The 14,752-nt window shown below is 45.4% G+C and overlaps 1 protein-coding gene across 3 annotated transcripts in view; it reads right to left on the reverse strand.

Moving 5' to 3' along the window:
• Nucleotides 1-24: 24 nt before the first annotated feature.
• Nucleotides 25-14,752, reverse strand: part of LOC108053636 (pneumococcal serine-rich repeat protein) — a 47,379-nt gene continuing 32,651 nt past the window's right edge. For 2 of the 3 annotated variants that reach the window (XM_017136340.2, XM_017136341.2), the window contains 6 exons: nt 7,580-9,180; nt 6,778-7,518; nt 6,606-6,713; nt 3,473-6,543; nt 3,162-3,388; nt 25-3,101 (listed from right to left, as the gene is read on the reverse strand). In XM_017136340.2, coding sequence (XP_016991829.1) covers nt 1,111-3,101; nt 3,162-3,388; nt 3,473-6,543; nt 6,606-6,713; nt 6,778-7,518; nt 7,580-9,180 — 7,739 coding nt within the window. In that variant the 3' untranslated portion in view covers nt 25-1,110. Of the gene's footprint in view, nt 3,102-3,161; nt 3,389-3,472; nt 6,544-6,605; nt 6,714-6,777; nt 7,519-7,579; nt 9,181-12,789; nt 12,996-14,752 lie in introns of those variants that run through there. The other variant, XM_017136342.2, reaches the window with a different exon arrangement.

The following is a 14,752-nucleotide window of genomic DNA, read 5'->3' on the forward strand; positions in this document are numbered from 1 at the left end:
TGTTTTTTTCAGTTTTTTGATATATTTTACAATAATGTAATAGATCACTTCATTTTCTTGTTGTTTAACCACATACATACATTTAAATATATATATATATATATCTATGTGTATATATACGTTGCTGCAGCTCTTGCCTCAGCAGTTTGTACAATAATTTTCATTTATCTCTATCAACTTTGTGTAGTTTTTTTTGACTAACCTACCGCTTAATGCATATATGACAACATATTGATTATTTACAGTTAGCTATTCTTTATCATTTCGTTTCTCTTCTGTCGAATACAAAATTAAAACAAACAATTAAAAGAGTCTCGTGGTCTCGTCGTTTTGTAAGATGAAACAAAACTAGGGTTATACATCGTTTATCATTTCTTTTTTAACTTGATGTGATAACAATTTGAAATAAGGAAGAACTACGTGATTTCTAGATGATTTGATTTGGACTTGGAAAACCAATTTATATACTCAGTGTAGGTGTTCTGATTCATTATCGGGGCTAGGCCTTATAAATAACACACTTTCTCGCTCTCGGCTTTTTACATTTGTAGATAGACTCACAGCACTTCAGGAGTTTTTGCATTTATGCATTTCGAAAACAAATTATGGTTGAATGTATATAATATATATAGACTTATACGTGTGCTTGTTGGTTGTTGGCTTATAACTAGGGCTAGCTGATGACGATTCCTTAAACTAAATACTTAAGAGGCAGATCGAAACGATCCGCGGGGGACTGACTGCCTTCTCAAACCGTATAAGACTTTGTATAAGATTCTTTCGGGTCAGTAGTCCCCATAGAGTGTTTACACTGGAATAGCTGACTCGCTTATCTGGCTCTCCTATCGTTCGATTACGATTCGCGATTAGCCCAATATCATTGGGAACTATCACGGGAGAGAGGTGGTGGGTCTTATAGGCTAGCTCTAGAGTAAGTTGTGTGTGTGCCCAAATGCGATATGCTTAGACATTTGATATGCGCTCGTTGGAGGTGGTTTGGTCATGGCGGCCCTCGCTCCTGGAATTGTAGACGGCATACTGACTGGTGTCCAGGTGGTAGACCGCTGGATACTGATAGCCTCAGCTGGGCTGCAGCATGTACATGTACTGTCAGTTGCTGGCCGCCGCCGAAGCAGCCACGGGAACGGCCACCGGGACGGGAACAGGCAACTCCTGGCCAGAACGAGCACGCTTCTCCTCTGCGGGATTATCGCTCTCCTCGCCCGTGCTGCTGAAACTGCCCGGCAGACGACGCTTCAGACTGTGATTCAGGCCATTGGCCACGGTTTCATCCTCGGACATGGAGCTGGCCCGCTTGGGTGTGTTGCCAGCACTGTCGTTGTCCAGCGATGCTATGGCCGAGGCTATGACCGCACTGAAGCCATCTTCGGAGGCGCTATCCTGGGAGACGGGACCAGTTGCATCTTGGGTCATGCCAGAAGGCGTTGTGTAGCCGCTCAGCTTGTTCGGATCCTTCTCCAGCAGTTTCTGGGCCAGCAACTTAAGTGATGTCAGGGAATTCTCGCAGTCACTTGTATCAATTTCAGTGAGACTTATACCAGCACGTTCGATTTCAGCGTAGGTTCCAAATGGCAACTTCTGCAGGCACTCCAGCTTCTGTACGTGCGTCTTGGATCGCAGATGTTTGGCCAAGTGCCCGTGGATGCGGAAGGCAATCTTGCAGTCGGTGCACTCAAAGGGACGCGGATTGGAGGTGGTTGGAACACCAAACGTCGACGTCATCATTACCTTGTTCTTGTGCGCCTCCGATCGCTCGTGCTTCTGCAGATGACCCTGTGTCCGGAAGGAGATGCTGCACGGTTCGCACTTGAACTTGCGCTCCATGTAATGGATGTTCATGTGCAGGGTTAGCTGATGTTGCCGCTGGAACGTTTTGGAGCAGATGGTGCACGTGGGTCGTGCATCGCTTGCGATGGGCGCTCCTGTTGGCACTCCTCTGCCGTAGGGCACATGCGGGAGTTCGCTGCTCTTGCTGCTCGGCGTGGAGCTCTTGAAGCCATCTTCGCCCACGATCACAGTACGCTGGGTGGGCTGCGTTGAGTTGGAGGTTGTGGATGAGGTTGCCACAGGAGAAGCTGTGGAAGTAGTCACTGTAGCAGCCACAGTTACTGCTGGCGGTGGCGGTGGCGGAGGATTTCCGAGTACTCCACTGAAATCATTGGCATCCGGTTGCTGCACAGCAGCGGGAAGATTGGCATTATGCGGTTCCACAATGGTGGGCTTCTCCTGATCCGAATGTGATTCGTTTTCCTCGTTTTCTTCTTGGATCTTCACTGGAATTGGCGTTGATGTGACTGGAGCAATTACAGGAGCAATAGTTGGCGGCTCGACCGCTTCCGGAGTCTTAACTTCGTGGACTTCGATGATAGGAACCTCATTTATGCTCATGACGGGCCTGCTGCTGGTGGTAGTAAACAGGTTACTACTGCTACTGATGCTCATTACTGGAGACGCCGTGGAGTACAAAGTGTGGACTAGGTAGCTGCGACTGAACTGACTCTGCTTTATTTTGGCCTGGTGCAGAGCATGCTCCTTGATGTAGGTCTGCAACTGGACATCCTCACCCTCCGCCTCGTGCTTGGCCTGCTCCTCCATTTCGGCGGAAATGCGCACTTTGTCCGAAACCGAGATCAGGGTCTTCATGAAACCACTCTCGTTGCCAGAGCTGCCGAAGATTACATCGTGCATCTGCTGAGCCTGCGATTTGGGGAGATCCTGGATGGGCGGATGACCTATCAATGAGATGGCTGACATCGAGCCGCGCGGCTTGGTGAGATCCATGGGGGCGCTCTCCTCGCTAGCCACGCTTCGCTTAGGCTTGGATTCCTCAGGGTTGGAATAATACTGTTCCTGCTTCTGGTAGTCGAACGGTGGCTTCGGCGAAGTAAAAGAGCACACCAATCTCTTGGGCAGTGATCCCGAGGATCCAATGCTGTTGGCGGGACTGGCCGCCGGTAGAGGTGTATCCTGCAACTGTGGATAAGGTGACACACTCTGTGGAATTGGCGGCGTCATCGATAGAGATAGCAGACCCCTGGCAGCCTCGTGCTCTTTTAATCGGGACTTGGATTCATCCGTGTCTGTAAAAAGGTTTTAAATTAATAAGATAGCCCATTAATAAGTATATAATTTCAACTTACCACTACTCTCCGATTCATTGTCGCTGTAATCATCTGAATCAGATTCCCCAGCCATTGAGGATGTGCGTCCTCCCGCCGAAGTGGATGACTGCTGGTCAAAGTCCATGTCCACATCCAGGAACTCACTATCTGGTGGCATTGGCCCCGGATTGATGCCCAGTTCAATGCACTTCTTAAAGTGAGTCTTTGACTGCATGTGCTTGGTCAGATTGCCCTTAGTTTTGAAACTGTAGAAAAAGAAAGAGGTTAATTATAAAGATTCTTTCAGAGATTTCGAGTGCAATTATGGGATTTAAAGAAGTTTAACTAACCTGAAATTGCAGTGGCTGCAGGTGAATGGCCTCACATCCGTATGGGTGCGAATATGCTTCTTAAGCATCGAAGGCTTCTTGCAGCGAATGCCGCACTCTGAGCAAACATATCGGCCCCGTCCTCGTCCACGGATGTAGGTGTAATCCTCGTGCGACTCGTACCCACCCACCAGGGGCTGTCCAGACGGACTGGTCTCCATCTTCTTGGCCTGCGCCTCCTCATTCGCCTTGGCCGCCACATTTGCCTCACTCAGAGCGGCCACTGTGACAGTTGGTGGCGTTTTCAAGGGTCCCTGATAGAAGGCACTGCTACTGGACGACGTCGAAGTGGAGCACACTGTCTGCTGTGAGGCAACCAGATTGTAGCTCAGTTTTCCTGATCCAGCCATTGCAGAGGAGCTTCCATTTCCCAACATTCGTTGACGTGAGTCATATAGAGCCATTACTTGCTTCAATTTAAATCCAAGTGGATGTGGCTGGTTCTCCTCGCACACCTGCCACACACTGTACATCGACAGCTTGTGCATGCCAGCCACATACGAAGGTTGCGGGCAGTTCACCGTACAGTAGAACATTTTGGTGCTGCACTTCAGACCCAAGTAGGTGTAGGCATGTCCATTGAGATACAGTTGCACACAGGATTTAGAGGGTCTCGGAGTCTCCGGCGAGATCAACGGCAGTGTATTTGCCGTGGGTGTAATTCCATGATGGCGTTTTGGGGTAAAGGTTCCGGGTTTCAATGGCAAGCTAGTGGGTCGCAAGAACTTTGACTTGGCCGATGAAGACGAACTGGCAACCGGATTAGCCTCCTCTGTGGCACTTCCATTGGGAGTCTCCACATGCAGTGGTGTCAAAGGCAACTCCTGCTGTTTCCCAGCAATCACATTGTCCAGATTGAAGTGACGCACTTCTGGTTCCGTGGTCTTCACATTATCCGCCATGCGTAGAAAATTGAACGGTGCCTTCTTCGGCGTCTCCTTGCTGTTCCACTGCAGAGCTTGTCGCTGGGCAGGAGTTGGTGGCTGTCGGCTAAATTCGCTTGGAAGATTCTGAACTCCACCAAATGGCGACAAAGCCTTCAGTTCTCCAACTGCTCCTCCCAAGAGAAGTGGACTGGGTTGCTTGCGATTCGGACTGCGTCCTCGACTCGAGGGCATCGGCAACTGCAGTTGCTGTGGCGGCGGGGGCAGCAGTGGCATTTGCGGCGTCAAACTTCCTGGGCCAGGCATTCCAGGCACATGAGGTATTGGAGTGACTGGAGTGGACTTATCACCACCGCTCATCGGTGGCAAAGTTAGCGGATTAAAGGCAGTTATTGAGTTAATGGGCGGAAACTGAAAGTGCTGGGGGCCAGAGCTAACGCCGAGCAGTCCACTGCTACTAACCAGTGCCATCAACTTGCGCTCTTTAATCGATGGTCCTGATTCAATGTTTGACTTTACTGAGACGTCCTGGAAGCTTCCACCGGACAACAATGGAGTTCGTATCACCTTGGGGCTGTTCTCCAAATCGGGGCACTCCGAAATTGGAATCATGGTGCCCCCCGAGGAAGTGAATCTGCGAAGTCGCTCCTCTTTCATGGACCGCAACTCTGGTACACCATTGTTGTTAAAGGAAAAATTAAAGTTTGGGGTCTGCTGAGTGGAGGACGTCGCCACCTGTTCGCTAATCTTCGAACGTTTTGCCGGTTGAGCCTCAATATCGCGCATAGCAAACTGTCGATCCTCGTGCATTTTGGTTATAACCACCGAGTCCTGGGCCTTGCGTGGTGCATTCTGTTGAGCGTAGTCCACTAAGGGAGTTTTTCCCAACAGCGGACCTGGCGACGGTAGAGGAGCATCCACAAAGCGCAGGGCTTCAATCTGAGGAGCAGGAGCAGCTGATGCAGCAGAAGCCGTAGAAGGAGCGGGAGCTGGAGCAGGTGCAGTTGCAGTAGGAGCTGTCACAGTGGAGGTTCTCGCAGGCGTTTGTGCTGCACTAAGACGACTCAATACCAGAGTGCTCCTCTTGGTCTTCAACTGCGACCAGGCCAACTTGGCCAGAGATAAGGGATTTTTCGAGTTGGCCATGTGACTCTTCAGTTCCGGCAGACTTAACGAGATCGAATTGGAACGGAAGGGCGACGAAGCCGGACTCATCGGCGCACTGGAGCTTGCATCCTGGCAGTAGGTGCTGTTGTGAAGCTTCAGATCGTCCGCACTGCGGAATTCATTCGCACAAATGGGACACGAATAAACGGCATCATCGCCCTCGCCAATTGGCACAGCCAATCCTCTAGCATTCAGCAGCAGATTCTTGATGATCGAGTTATTCACCTGGGCAGGAGGTGGGGCAGTTTTGGAGCTGCTGGTCGGATTTGCAGAGGTCGCGGGTGTCGATGCCACAGAGCTGATGGGCAAGGAGCTTACAGGCACTGTAACAAGAGTTGGTTTCGGCTTTGCAGACAAGTTTAAGGGCATCGCATGGACTGCTGCCGCGGGTTGCTCAACTTTAGCTACTGGCGTTGCAGGATCCTGTCGATATTGCATCGTTTGCATGGGCAGCGGGGAGGGCGGAGGAGGCAGTTGTTGTTGCTGTTTCACAGGCGTTGTCATCGCTGATGCAGGCTTATAGGTATTCCTTTTAACCAAGCCATTTGGTGGTTCCAATTGCTGCTGTTGTTGCTGCTGATTCTCCTGCTGCTGTTGCATGTACGTGTAGTAGCTCTGCTGGTCAAGTTGCTGTTGCTGTTGGATTAACTGCTGTTGGAGTTGCTGATGTTGCTGTTGCTGCTGTTGTTGCTGCTGCTGTTGCTGTTGTTGCTGCTGGTGTTTTTGGACTATGGCCTGTGCCAAATTCACTTTAGTCTCCCGCTCCGGCATCTGTGCATTGATGTTGTGAATGCTGTTGGCATGCAATGCCGCCGTGTTGCTGCCGTGCTGCGTTGCATTGTTGCTGTTGGCATTGTTGAAGCTGCGGGAACGACTCAGCTGCTTGGGGTATTTCTTCTGCAGCAGTATCTCCTTGTTCTCCACAATGGCTTCATTTTGAGAGATCAACTTGGAAATGTGCTCCTGTACTTTGGCCACATTCTAAAAGAAATTAAGTTTAGATTAATAAGGGAATGATGAAAAAAAATTTGTGAAACACTTACCACTTGCTTGCCGCCACTGGAACTGGCAAAACTGCTGAGATTTGCGGCGGGTGTGGGTGTGGCAGGTGCTGTTACTACATTTGCAACCTGGCTATTGGCTCGCACCAGCTATACATAATAAAATATATAAATTATTAACAATAATCCCAATAAAAAACTATTTTTAACCAACCTGTTGAGGCGGCAGACTTGTAGGCTGTTGCATTGGCGGTGGCGCCTTCACCAGAGGTGAGTGTTGCTGCTGCTGTTGTTGCTGCTGCTGCTGCTGCTGGGCCAGGTGGATTTGTTGCAGATGAAATTGCTGAATAACCAGCGCTTGCTGGTGAATGGCCGCCGCCGCTGCATCTTGGTTGTAATAGGGCGGCTGCCCCAGGTAATAAACCCCTCCAGGTGTCACTGGCATGGCGGCCAACAGCGATTGCTGAGCCAAAAGGGATTGTTGCTGCTGCATCTGCAACTGGATCTGATGCGAGTTAATGTGGTGCTTCATCTTCATCTGCGTACTGGGCGAGAGTGTGGGATGTGCCAGCGATGGCTGCTGCACCAATGGCAGTTGAATGGATAGCTTCTGCTGGGCCATTTGGTGTTGTTGTTGCTGCTGCTGAATCTGCAGGTGTTGTTGCTGCTGCTGTTGCTCCTTGCTACTGCCGGGTGCATACAACGAGGCATTGTGGAACTTGGGTTTATATGGCTTGTAGTCAATCGACTGGCGATGCTGGGCAGTGGCCGAGTGCAGATTATCCGCAGTGGTGGGTGGCAATGTCCCTGCAGCCGGGGAGCCCAGCGGCAACTGTTGCATGTGCTGCGGGAGCGGTGGCTGCTGAATGTAGGCACTCTTGGCCGCCGACAGCGTGGAAGGTGAGGGTGTGGGCGAACTCATGGGCTCATCATAAGGCGATCCAGCGCGACTTGGCTGCAAATATAACAAAGAATTAGCTACGTATGGCTTGAGGAATCCCATTCAATCAACTTACCAACTCCGAACTACTGTTGCTCAGTTCGGCATCCTGATCGGACAGTCCATCATCTGCATCCGCAGGCACTTCCAAGCCACGAGCTCTGGCTGCATGCGATCTGGAGCGGCAATGTTTGTACAAATTACTCTTTGTCTTGAACGCAATGCCGCAGGTATCGCATGGATAGGGTCGCTCGTTGGTGTGGGCCCGTATGTGCTTCTCCAGCACCGAGGGCTTGGCACAGAGCAGATTGCAGTATGGGCAGACGTATCGTCCGGATTTCTCTCCTGCAGGATTCGACACGGCTGCTCCGCCTGGAATTCCCGGACTGACCGTTGTTGGCTGCGTCATTTGCTGATGCTGGGCAAATGTTGCCGGTGATAGTGTTGCATTTGCCGCATAGTTGCTGTTGCTGGTCGTGTTGCTGTTGCTATTACTGAGTGGCGTTCGCGTTCTGGCCGCTGCCTTGTAGCCACTATTGCTGATGATGCTCTCCTCATGACCAATGGCATTGACATGATTGCTATTTACAAAATTGGCACTGAATTCATGTGTGGCTGCTGCTGACGGCGGTGGCGGCGGTGGTTGATGTTGCTGCTGCACTTGCTGTTGCTCGTTGATCAGATGGTGACCATTGGCCAGCGGCATCGTCATCGGCATCGGCATTGGCGGTGGTGGTGAAAGCGAACTGTTTGAGGACAGCGATGTGGTGCGGATACCATCTCCACTTGGATGATGAGCACCACCACCATTACCATTCGTCGACGCACTACCACTCTCCACTTCGGTGGTGCTGGCCAAACGTTTGAACTTCTTGTGCAGATAGCGTGAAATATTTGACCAATCCCCCAATGGAGGCTCATCGGTGGCGGGTGTGGCATTTGCGGTGGCCTGGCTGCTAATGATGATGCTCGAGTTGCTCATCGTGTTGGCCACATTTGGAGCCACTGGCTCCTGGTTGCTGCTGACTGCTGCCATCTGTTGTAGCGTCATTTTGCTATCACTTAGACTTGCTTTATCTCTACACTTAAATTCATAATTATTCTCACTAATACTATTATCACTGTGGTGGTTGTTGTTGTTATTTGTATTATTATTATTATTATTGTTGTTGTTGTTGTTGCTGATGATGTGATTGCTGTTGTCAGCAGTCGGCAACTCGCTTAGTTTATCTCGTGTGCTTGTACTGGGTTTGCTGTTGCTGTTGGTGTTGCTATTGCCACCAGCAACATCTGATGCTGCTACTGTTGCTTTGGAGGTTGTTAATGTTGCAACTGCGGGTGTTGCCGTTGCTGATGTTGCTTCTGTTGCAGCTGTTGCAGCTGCTGCTGCTGCTCTGTTAGCTTTGTTTGTTGCTCTCTGAGTGACTGTGGTTGCTGTTGCAGTTTCCCGATATGTCTGCTTCTTGGTTGATGTTGCTGCTGTTGTTACTGTTGTGGTTGTTGCTGCTGCTGCTGCTGCTGCCGCCGCTGCTGCTGCTGTGGCACGTCGCGTATTGTTCACTTTATTGGTCTTGTACTGTTTGCCTGCGGTTTTGTAATGCTTGGCCGTTGTGGTTGTTGCATTTTCCATATTATTATCGAATTTATTACCCTGTGACGTATTTGGAGCGGGCTCATCTATAGCGAAACGAGAAAAAGAAATCCAAATTAATTTAATGTATTCCGCATAATTTAATTTAAACGCCAATGCTAATTGATACATCCACGATAATCCCATTTATACATTGGTTTGCCTGCTCAATGCCCTGTTGAATATTTTAAATGATAAACTGGTAACTAACAACGCGAATGGCCGGAAAAAGTCAGTGCTGTTGACCAAGAACTTGGCCGTGTTTCAATGCAATTAAATATTTACACTCAGCTAATACACGCTTCATGTTAACTTTCAGCTAATAGACCCTTTGGCTGGAAACAATTTTGAATAATTCAAGTGCACTTGCTGTTTGCGATTGGGTTTCCCAAGACGTGCTTCCCTTGCCCCTTAGTAATCTTTTATTTCCATTTCCAGCCACATTATCAGCTCTAATTGGGGCTCAATCTTATCGCCGCGTAGCTGAGAATGTCAGATACTGAGCACGCTAATTCGAGGCGATCAATCCACAAAGTGAATCAGAAATTGGCAAATTCCTGTGCACTATTGAAAATCAATTTCCCACCCAGCGAACGTGTGAACATCGATAAAGCACAGTGGCAGAAGTATATATATATATGAATGTAAACTTTTTCCTTGTTTCTTTTTTATCAGCTTTCTATTTTGAACTCCCAATTTAGCTAAGGTTCAGGCCCCACCTGCTTGCAAGCCAGACAGGCGACCAAAAAATACGAAAATCCAAGAAATGTGACAAGTGAAGTGTAATGATTGGTGTCACTGGCGTGTCGTTTGTTGTTGGGGGCTTCCTTATCACAGCTCGTGCACACATGTGTGACAACAGTGCGTATCAGTTATATACAGCTGCTCACAGGAGATTACAAATGGGATTATAAAATGTTGTCAAATATTAAGTAGAAAACTTGGAAATTTCACAAGAGACTGTTCTCGTTTTGATCAATTATTTTAAAATACATTTTTGTGTTCCAATTAATAACAATTATTTTTTTAGAAATATAAAAATAGCATATCAAAAGTAAGCGGTTTTTATTCATTTTAAAACCCAAATTTGTAACAGCTTTATAATCACAATTAAAGAAAGAGACTTTGAAGATTTTCTTATGAATAAAGTAAATTAACATTTTTAGTATTTATTAATTTGTATGATATAAAGTGTCAACAAATTTATTGTGAAACATGTAAAACATGTAACATAAAAAAAAAATATAGATTACAAAATTCTAGAATACTACGAATTTTAAGAACTGCGTCATGGTGTCGGAAATTTGATAAGAGTTTATGAACAATTATTACACTTATTATCTTTACACTCGAAACCGCTGCTATTATTGTGAGCCCCACCGTCTGCTTGGATGTATTATATGACTCGCTCGACGATTAGTAAGCTGGGGCAGTTCTCAAATCACAATCGCACACAGACCGACGACCGAAAGACTGAAAAAAAAACTCACTGGCAACCGAGTTGGGTCGCGTTAATTGACTCGACTGCGACTGTTTAGCATTCAGCGTTATTATTATACACATTATACGGCATTATGCGATCGCAGCGACTCTCGTCGCGTCCCAATGTTTACTCGATTCGTTATCAACACGGCTATAAGGCTTTCAAGCCGTGCGACCGCAAAAAAAACGAATTGCCTAAAAGTTCCATTGATAATGCCAAGCTCTATATAAGTGCGGTAGGTATTTTCGGTATGTGTGTTTGCCAGATTCATTATCAGTTATCAGTGGGGACTATCGTGCGCCTGAGTCAGAAACAAAGCCCCCGATAAGCGATCCCCATTGTAACCCAAGTGATTGCCAATTTGCCCGGCTGCAGACGCGTTGACGTCAGTTATCCGATATTTATTCCAATAAATGGCCTGCCAGATTGTCAACTTGTTGGGAAATTAAGTGGCATTCGCTGGTGATTAGCTGCTCGGGGATCCAAATACTAATTACATAATCACGTGTAGGAAATATGTGTATTTACACAACTTATTAATAAACGAGTGAGTAGGTCAATTACAAGGCGCCAACTGCGCCACAATTGAAATATGTTTAGCGATTATAGAAGGAATGAGAGTGTTGTTTGCTCCTAATAAAAACAAAAGCGGAAAAACAAAAACAAGCATTTTGACTAAACAAATCGAGCAAAGTCCAATAAACTGAACCTACGCACTCAGAAAAAATCAAAGATTTTGCAAAAGATTTAAGTCAATGTAAATAAAAAATACATTTTCGTCCGATTTGAACAACACAAAGTTGATTCAAAATATTACAAGAAATGGGAAGAATTTGGGAAAATGTAACATTTGCAAATTAAGGAAAGTAATTATTAAAAATATATAAATAAGGAAGTCTAAACTATCGAAGTTTAACTGTACATAATCACGAAGTAAACTTAACTATACAGCATAGACTTGCGATCTTAAGCCACCAAGAGTCACAACAATATAATAAAGTCAAGCGGGAATAAAGCAGATAAGCTAATCAGAAGGAGGCGCCTATAAAAACCCCAGCAATTAAAATAAGAATACTCATATTCGAGATACCAAAAGTACATAAAGCACAAAGTGCAGTGTGACGTTTAAAGATCTTGACTTTACACCATCATTGTTAGCCACGTAAATCAATTTGCCACAGCTATCAAGTAAATATTAATATGACATTTTCGTTATCACGAATTTTTGTTTAACGATTCGGGTTCTAATTACGCCTGTTTGCCAGCATTTTGAGGCGTGAAAACACCAAGTAAACGTGAAACACATGGGAACGTTTTTTATATACAAACTGCAACTGCATTTGCATTGGCATTTTCATTTGCATGCACTTTTTTATTGAGCCAGGCGAAACACAATTGCCCCTGTGCAAAGTGCAATAAATAAAGCGCTATGGCAAATAATCAGACATGGCTGGGTACACTACAATTTTTTTCATTAAACATTTTTTAAATTTATTTTAAAATTAAAATCAACATATTTTATAATAAACATATTTTGAAGAAAATGTTCAATACTTTTTATGGGTACATTAATATACCTTCCAAAATGACGTAAACAATTTTCAGATTATTAAAAATTTGGTTGATTTCATAGAGAAAGCCGGAAATGTAAAACATCTGTGATTTAATATTGATATTTATTTTGTTGTGTAGAAAGACCTGCTTGTCAGTTGATAAATTGACGCAAATATTGGGCACACGCTATCGCCTACGTCACAGTGCATTTGGCGATAAAATAAATAATAAAATAAAACAAAAATAATATAAAACACGAGCACCAGCACAGAGAATAATAAAAAATATAAAAAAAACAACGAGGTGCGGCGACGGCGCCACAAAGTCCACACATCTGTCTGACGGTCAGTCTGTCACTCTGCCATTCGGTCATTCCCTCAGTCATACATTCCCTCATTGCCCCCACGATGATGACGACGACGTCATCGCAGTGCAAAAAGCACTAAGCACTCGCCCACTTAGCAATTGTTTATAATTTATTAGCGAGCAGCGTTTTACAGCGGTGGCAAAAAAAAAACAGAATACGTCAAATTCGCGGAAAAGATTCCGAAATTCCAGCGAACAGCTAAATGCCCGATAAAAAGCGTCGAAAAAAGACAAACGGTAAAGAGAAACATACCCAAGCTTAATTGTGACCACACGCATTTCTCAGTCTGTTCCGCTCATTTGCATAGTAGTTGTTGTTGTTTTTGTTGCTTATTGGCGAAACGCAACAATTGAAAATGCACGGCGAGAAAAAAAGATCGCGGCGCGCGAAAATCCGAGAAATCGAAAGAGGCGACAATCGACCAAACAGACGACCGACGCGCCTGAAACATTTAAGGCAACTAGACGAGGCGACCAGCGAAATTCATTCAGAGTGTGTTTCGGACTGCTTTTTGTTGTGTGTGTGCGAAAAAGAAAACGAAGAAGCGACCGAACAGGGCAAAAACAACTAGTAAGAAGTCTAAAGTCGAGCTATCCGACTAAGTCATACCGGGTATACAAAGCAGGAGTTTGAAAACTCAAAATATCTATTGCCAACAAGGGATATATCTAAATGCTATTGTCATAACTTTTAAAAGTCTAAAGCAATCTTGAGGCTGTCCTAAAATTACAACATTAACAAAAATTTACGTTTATTTAAATATCGTATTTAAAAATTTGGTCTATAACCAATGTTTCAGTTTTCGGTCCAGAAAAAAAAACAGATTTCTGAATTGTTTATAACGAATTTTACCAAATCCAATTATCCTTACCTAGCTATCTCCCTATAAAAGTCCTAATATATGTGAGATTTCTGAATGTTTTTCAATTGAAGATTATTTAAACTTCAGTTTTTACATGCTGTGTATACCCGTGATTTTATTGGGTTATTGGGTATTAAAAGGCGCGACGTCAGCGCAGGCATCAGTAAAAAAAAAGTACAATAATCAAATAATTGCGGCTGATTCGTCGCCACCCCCCGCACACACAAACACACACACTCAACCTCCCCACTCACACGCATTTGCAATTGTCAATCAAAAGTAAGCACAGGGTCGCTGCTGCTTCTTATTCAGCTTTTGATTTTGCGGCAGCCACTGAAAAATGATCAAATCAAGCAAAAATTAAGAGAAAAAAAATTAAGAAAACAAAACCAACAACAGGTGACGCGAAGTACGAAGCGAAATGAAACGAATCGAAATGAAATGAAAGACTGTCGCCAGCCAGTCAGACGTTGTTGTTGTTGTTTTTCCCCCCTATTGTTGATTACGTACGCCACACACACTCACACACACATTTACGTAAAACACGCGCACGCACACAAGCAAACAGTCGACCACATTCCCCCGCACAAATATGCGAAATTTTGCTGACTAAGGAAGGTCTGGGGAGCACCAGGCAGAAAAAAGCAAAAAGTAGAAAAAAAGGCACACCGCGATAACAACAAAAGCATTTAAAAGCGTAGAAGCACAAAACGAACCAACGGAAAAAGTGATAATAAAATAATAATTGCTACAGCGCACACCGATCGCGAGAGAGAGAGAGCGGACCAGAGTTGCCATAATAGCTGAGAGGGATCCCCATCCCCCCTCACACTGATTCAATTCAGCACGATTTGCCACAGATGTTGCCAATTCAGATATTTTATAGCCGTGAGCTTGCACTAAATAAAGTTAATCTACATTTAATCAATCCAGAGGAACGCTAAGTAACAACAAACTGAGTGGCAGTAGCGTTTAGCGACTGTTTTATAAAAAATATATGCAAGTTCAAAACTTGATTAAACAACAGTGCGTATAAGTGATAAAATTTGAATCCGACGTGATGACCAACAACAAATTTCCTTTGGTATGTATAATTAGCTGGTGATAGTACCGCTCTAACGTTAATACACATATAAGAAAAACTATATAACCTTTAGTCTACATACATATGTTAAGCAAAAAGTTCGGTCCTTGTTTTCAGCTACTTTTCTTAGCTATTTATTTTGTATCTTGCTGTTCGAAAGCTAAAGCTGGCAACACTATTTGCCATGTGGCGATGAAGCCCCACAGCCAGTGCTCTCCCTCTCGCAAACATGACTAAGCCAAACAACTTGACAACACTGTCGGGGGAAT

The sequence above is a fragment of the Drosophila rhopaloa genome, unplaced genomic scaffold, assembly GCF_018152115.1.
Source record: "Drosophila rhopaloa isolate 14029-0021.01 unplaced genomic scaffold, ASM1815211v1 contig_115, whole genome shotgun sequence".
NCBI classification, from domain to species: domain Eukaryota; kingdom Metazoa; phylum Arthropoda; class Insecta; order Diptera; family Drosophilidae; genus Drosophila; species Drosophila rhopaloa.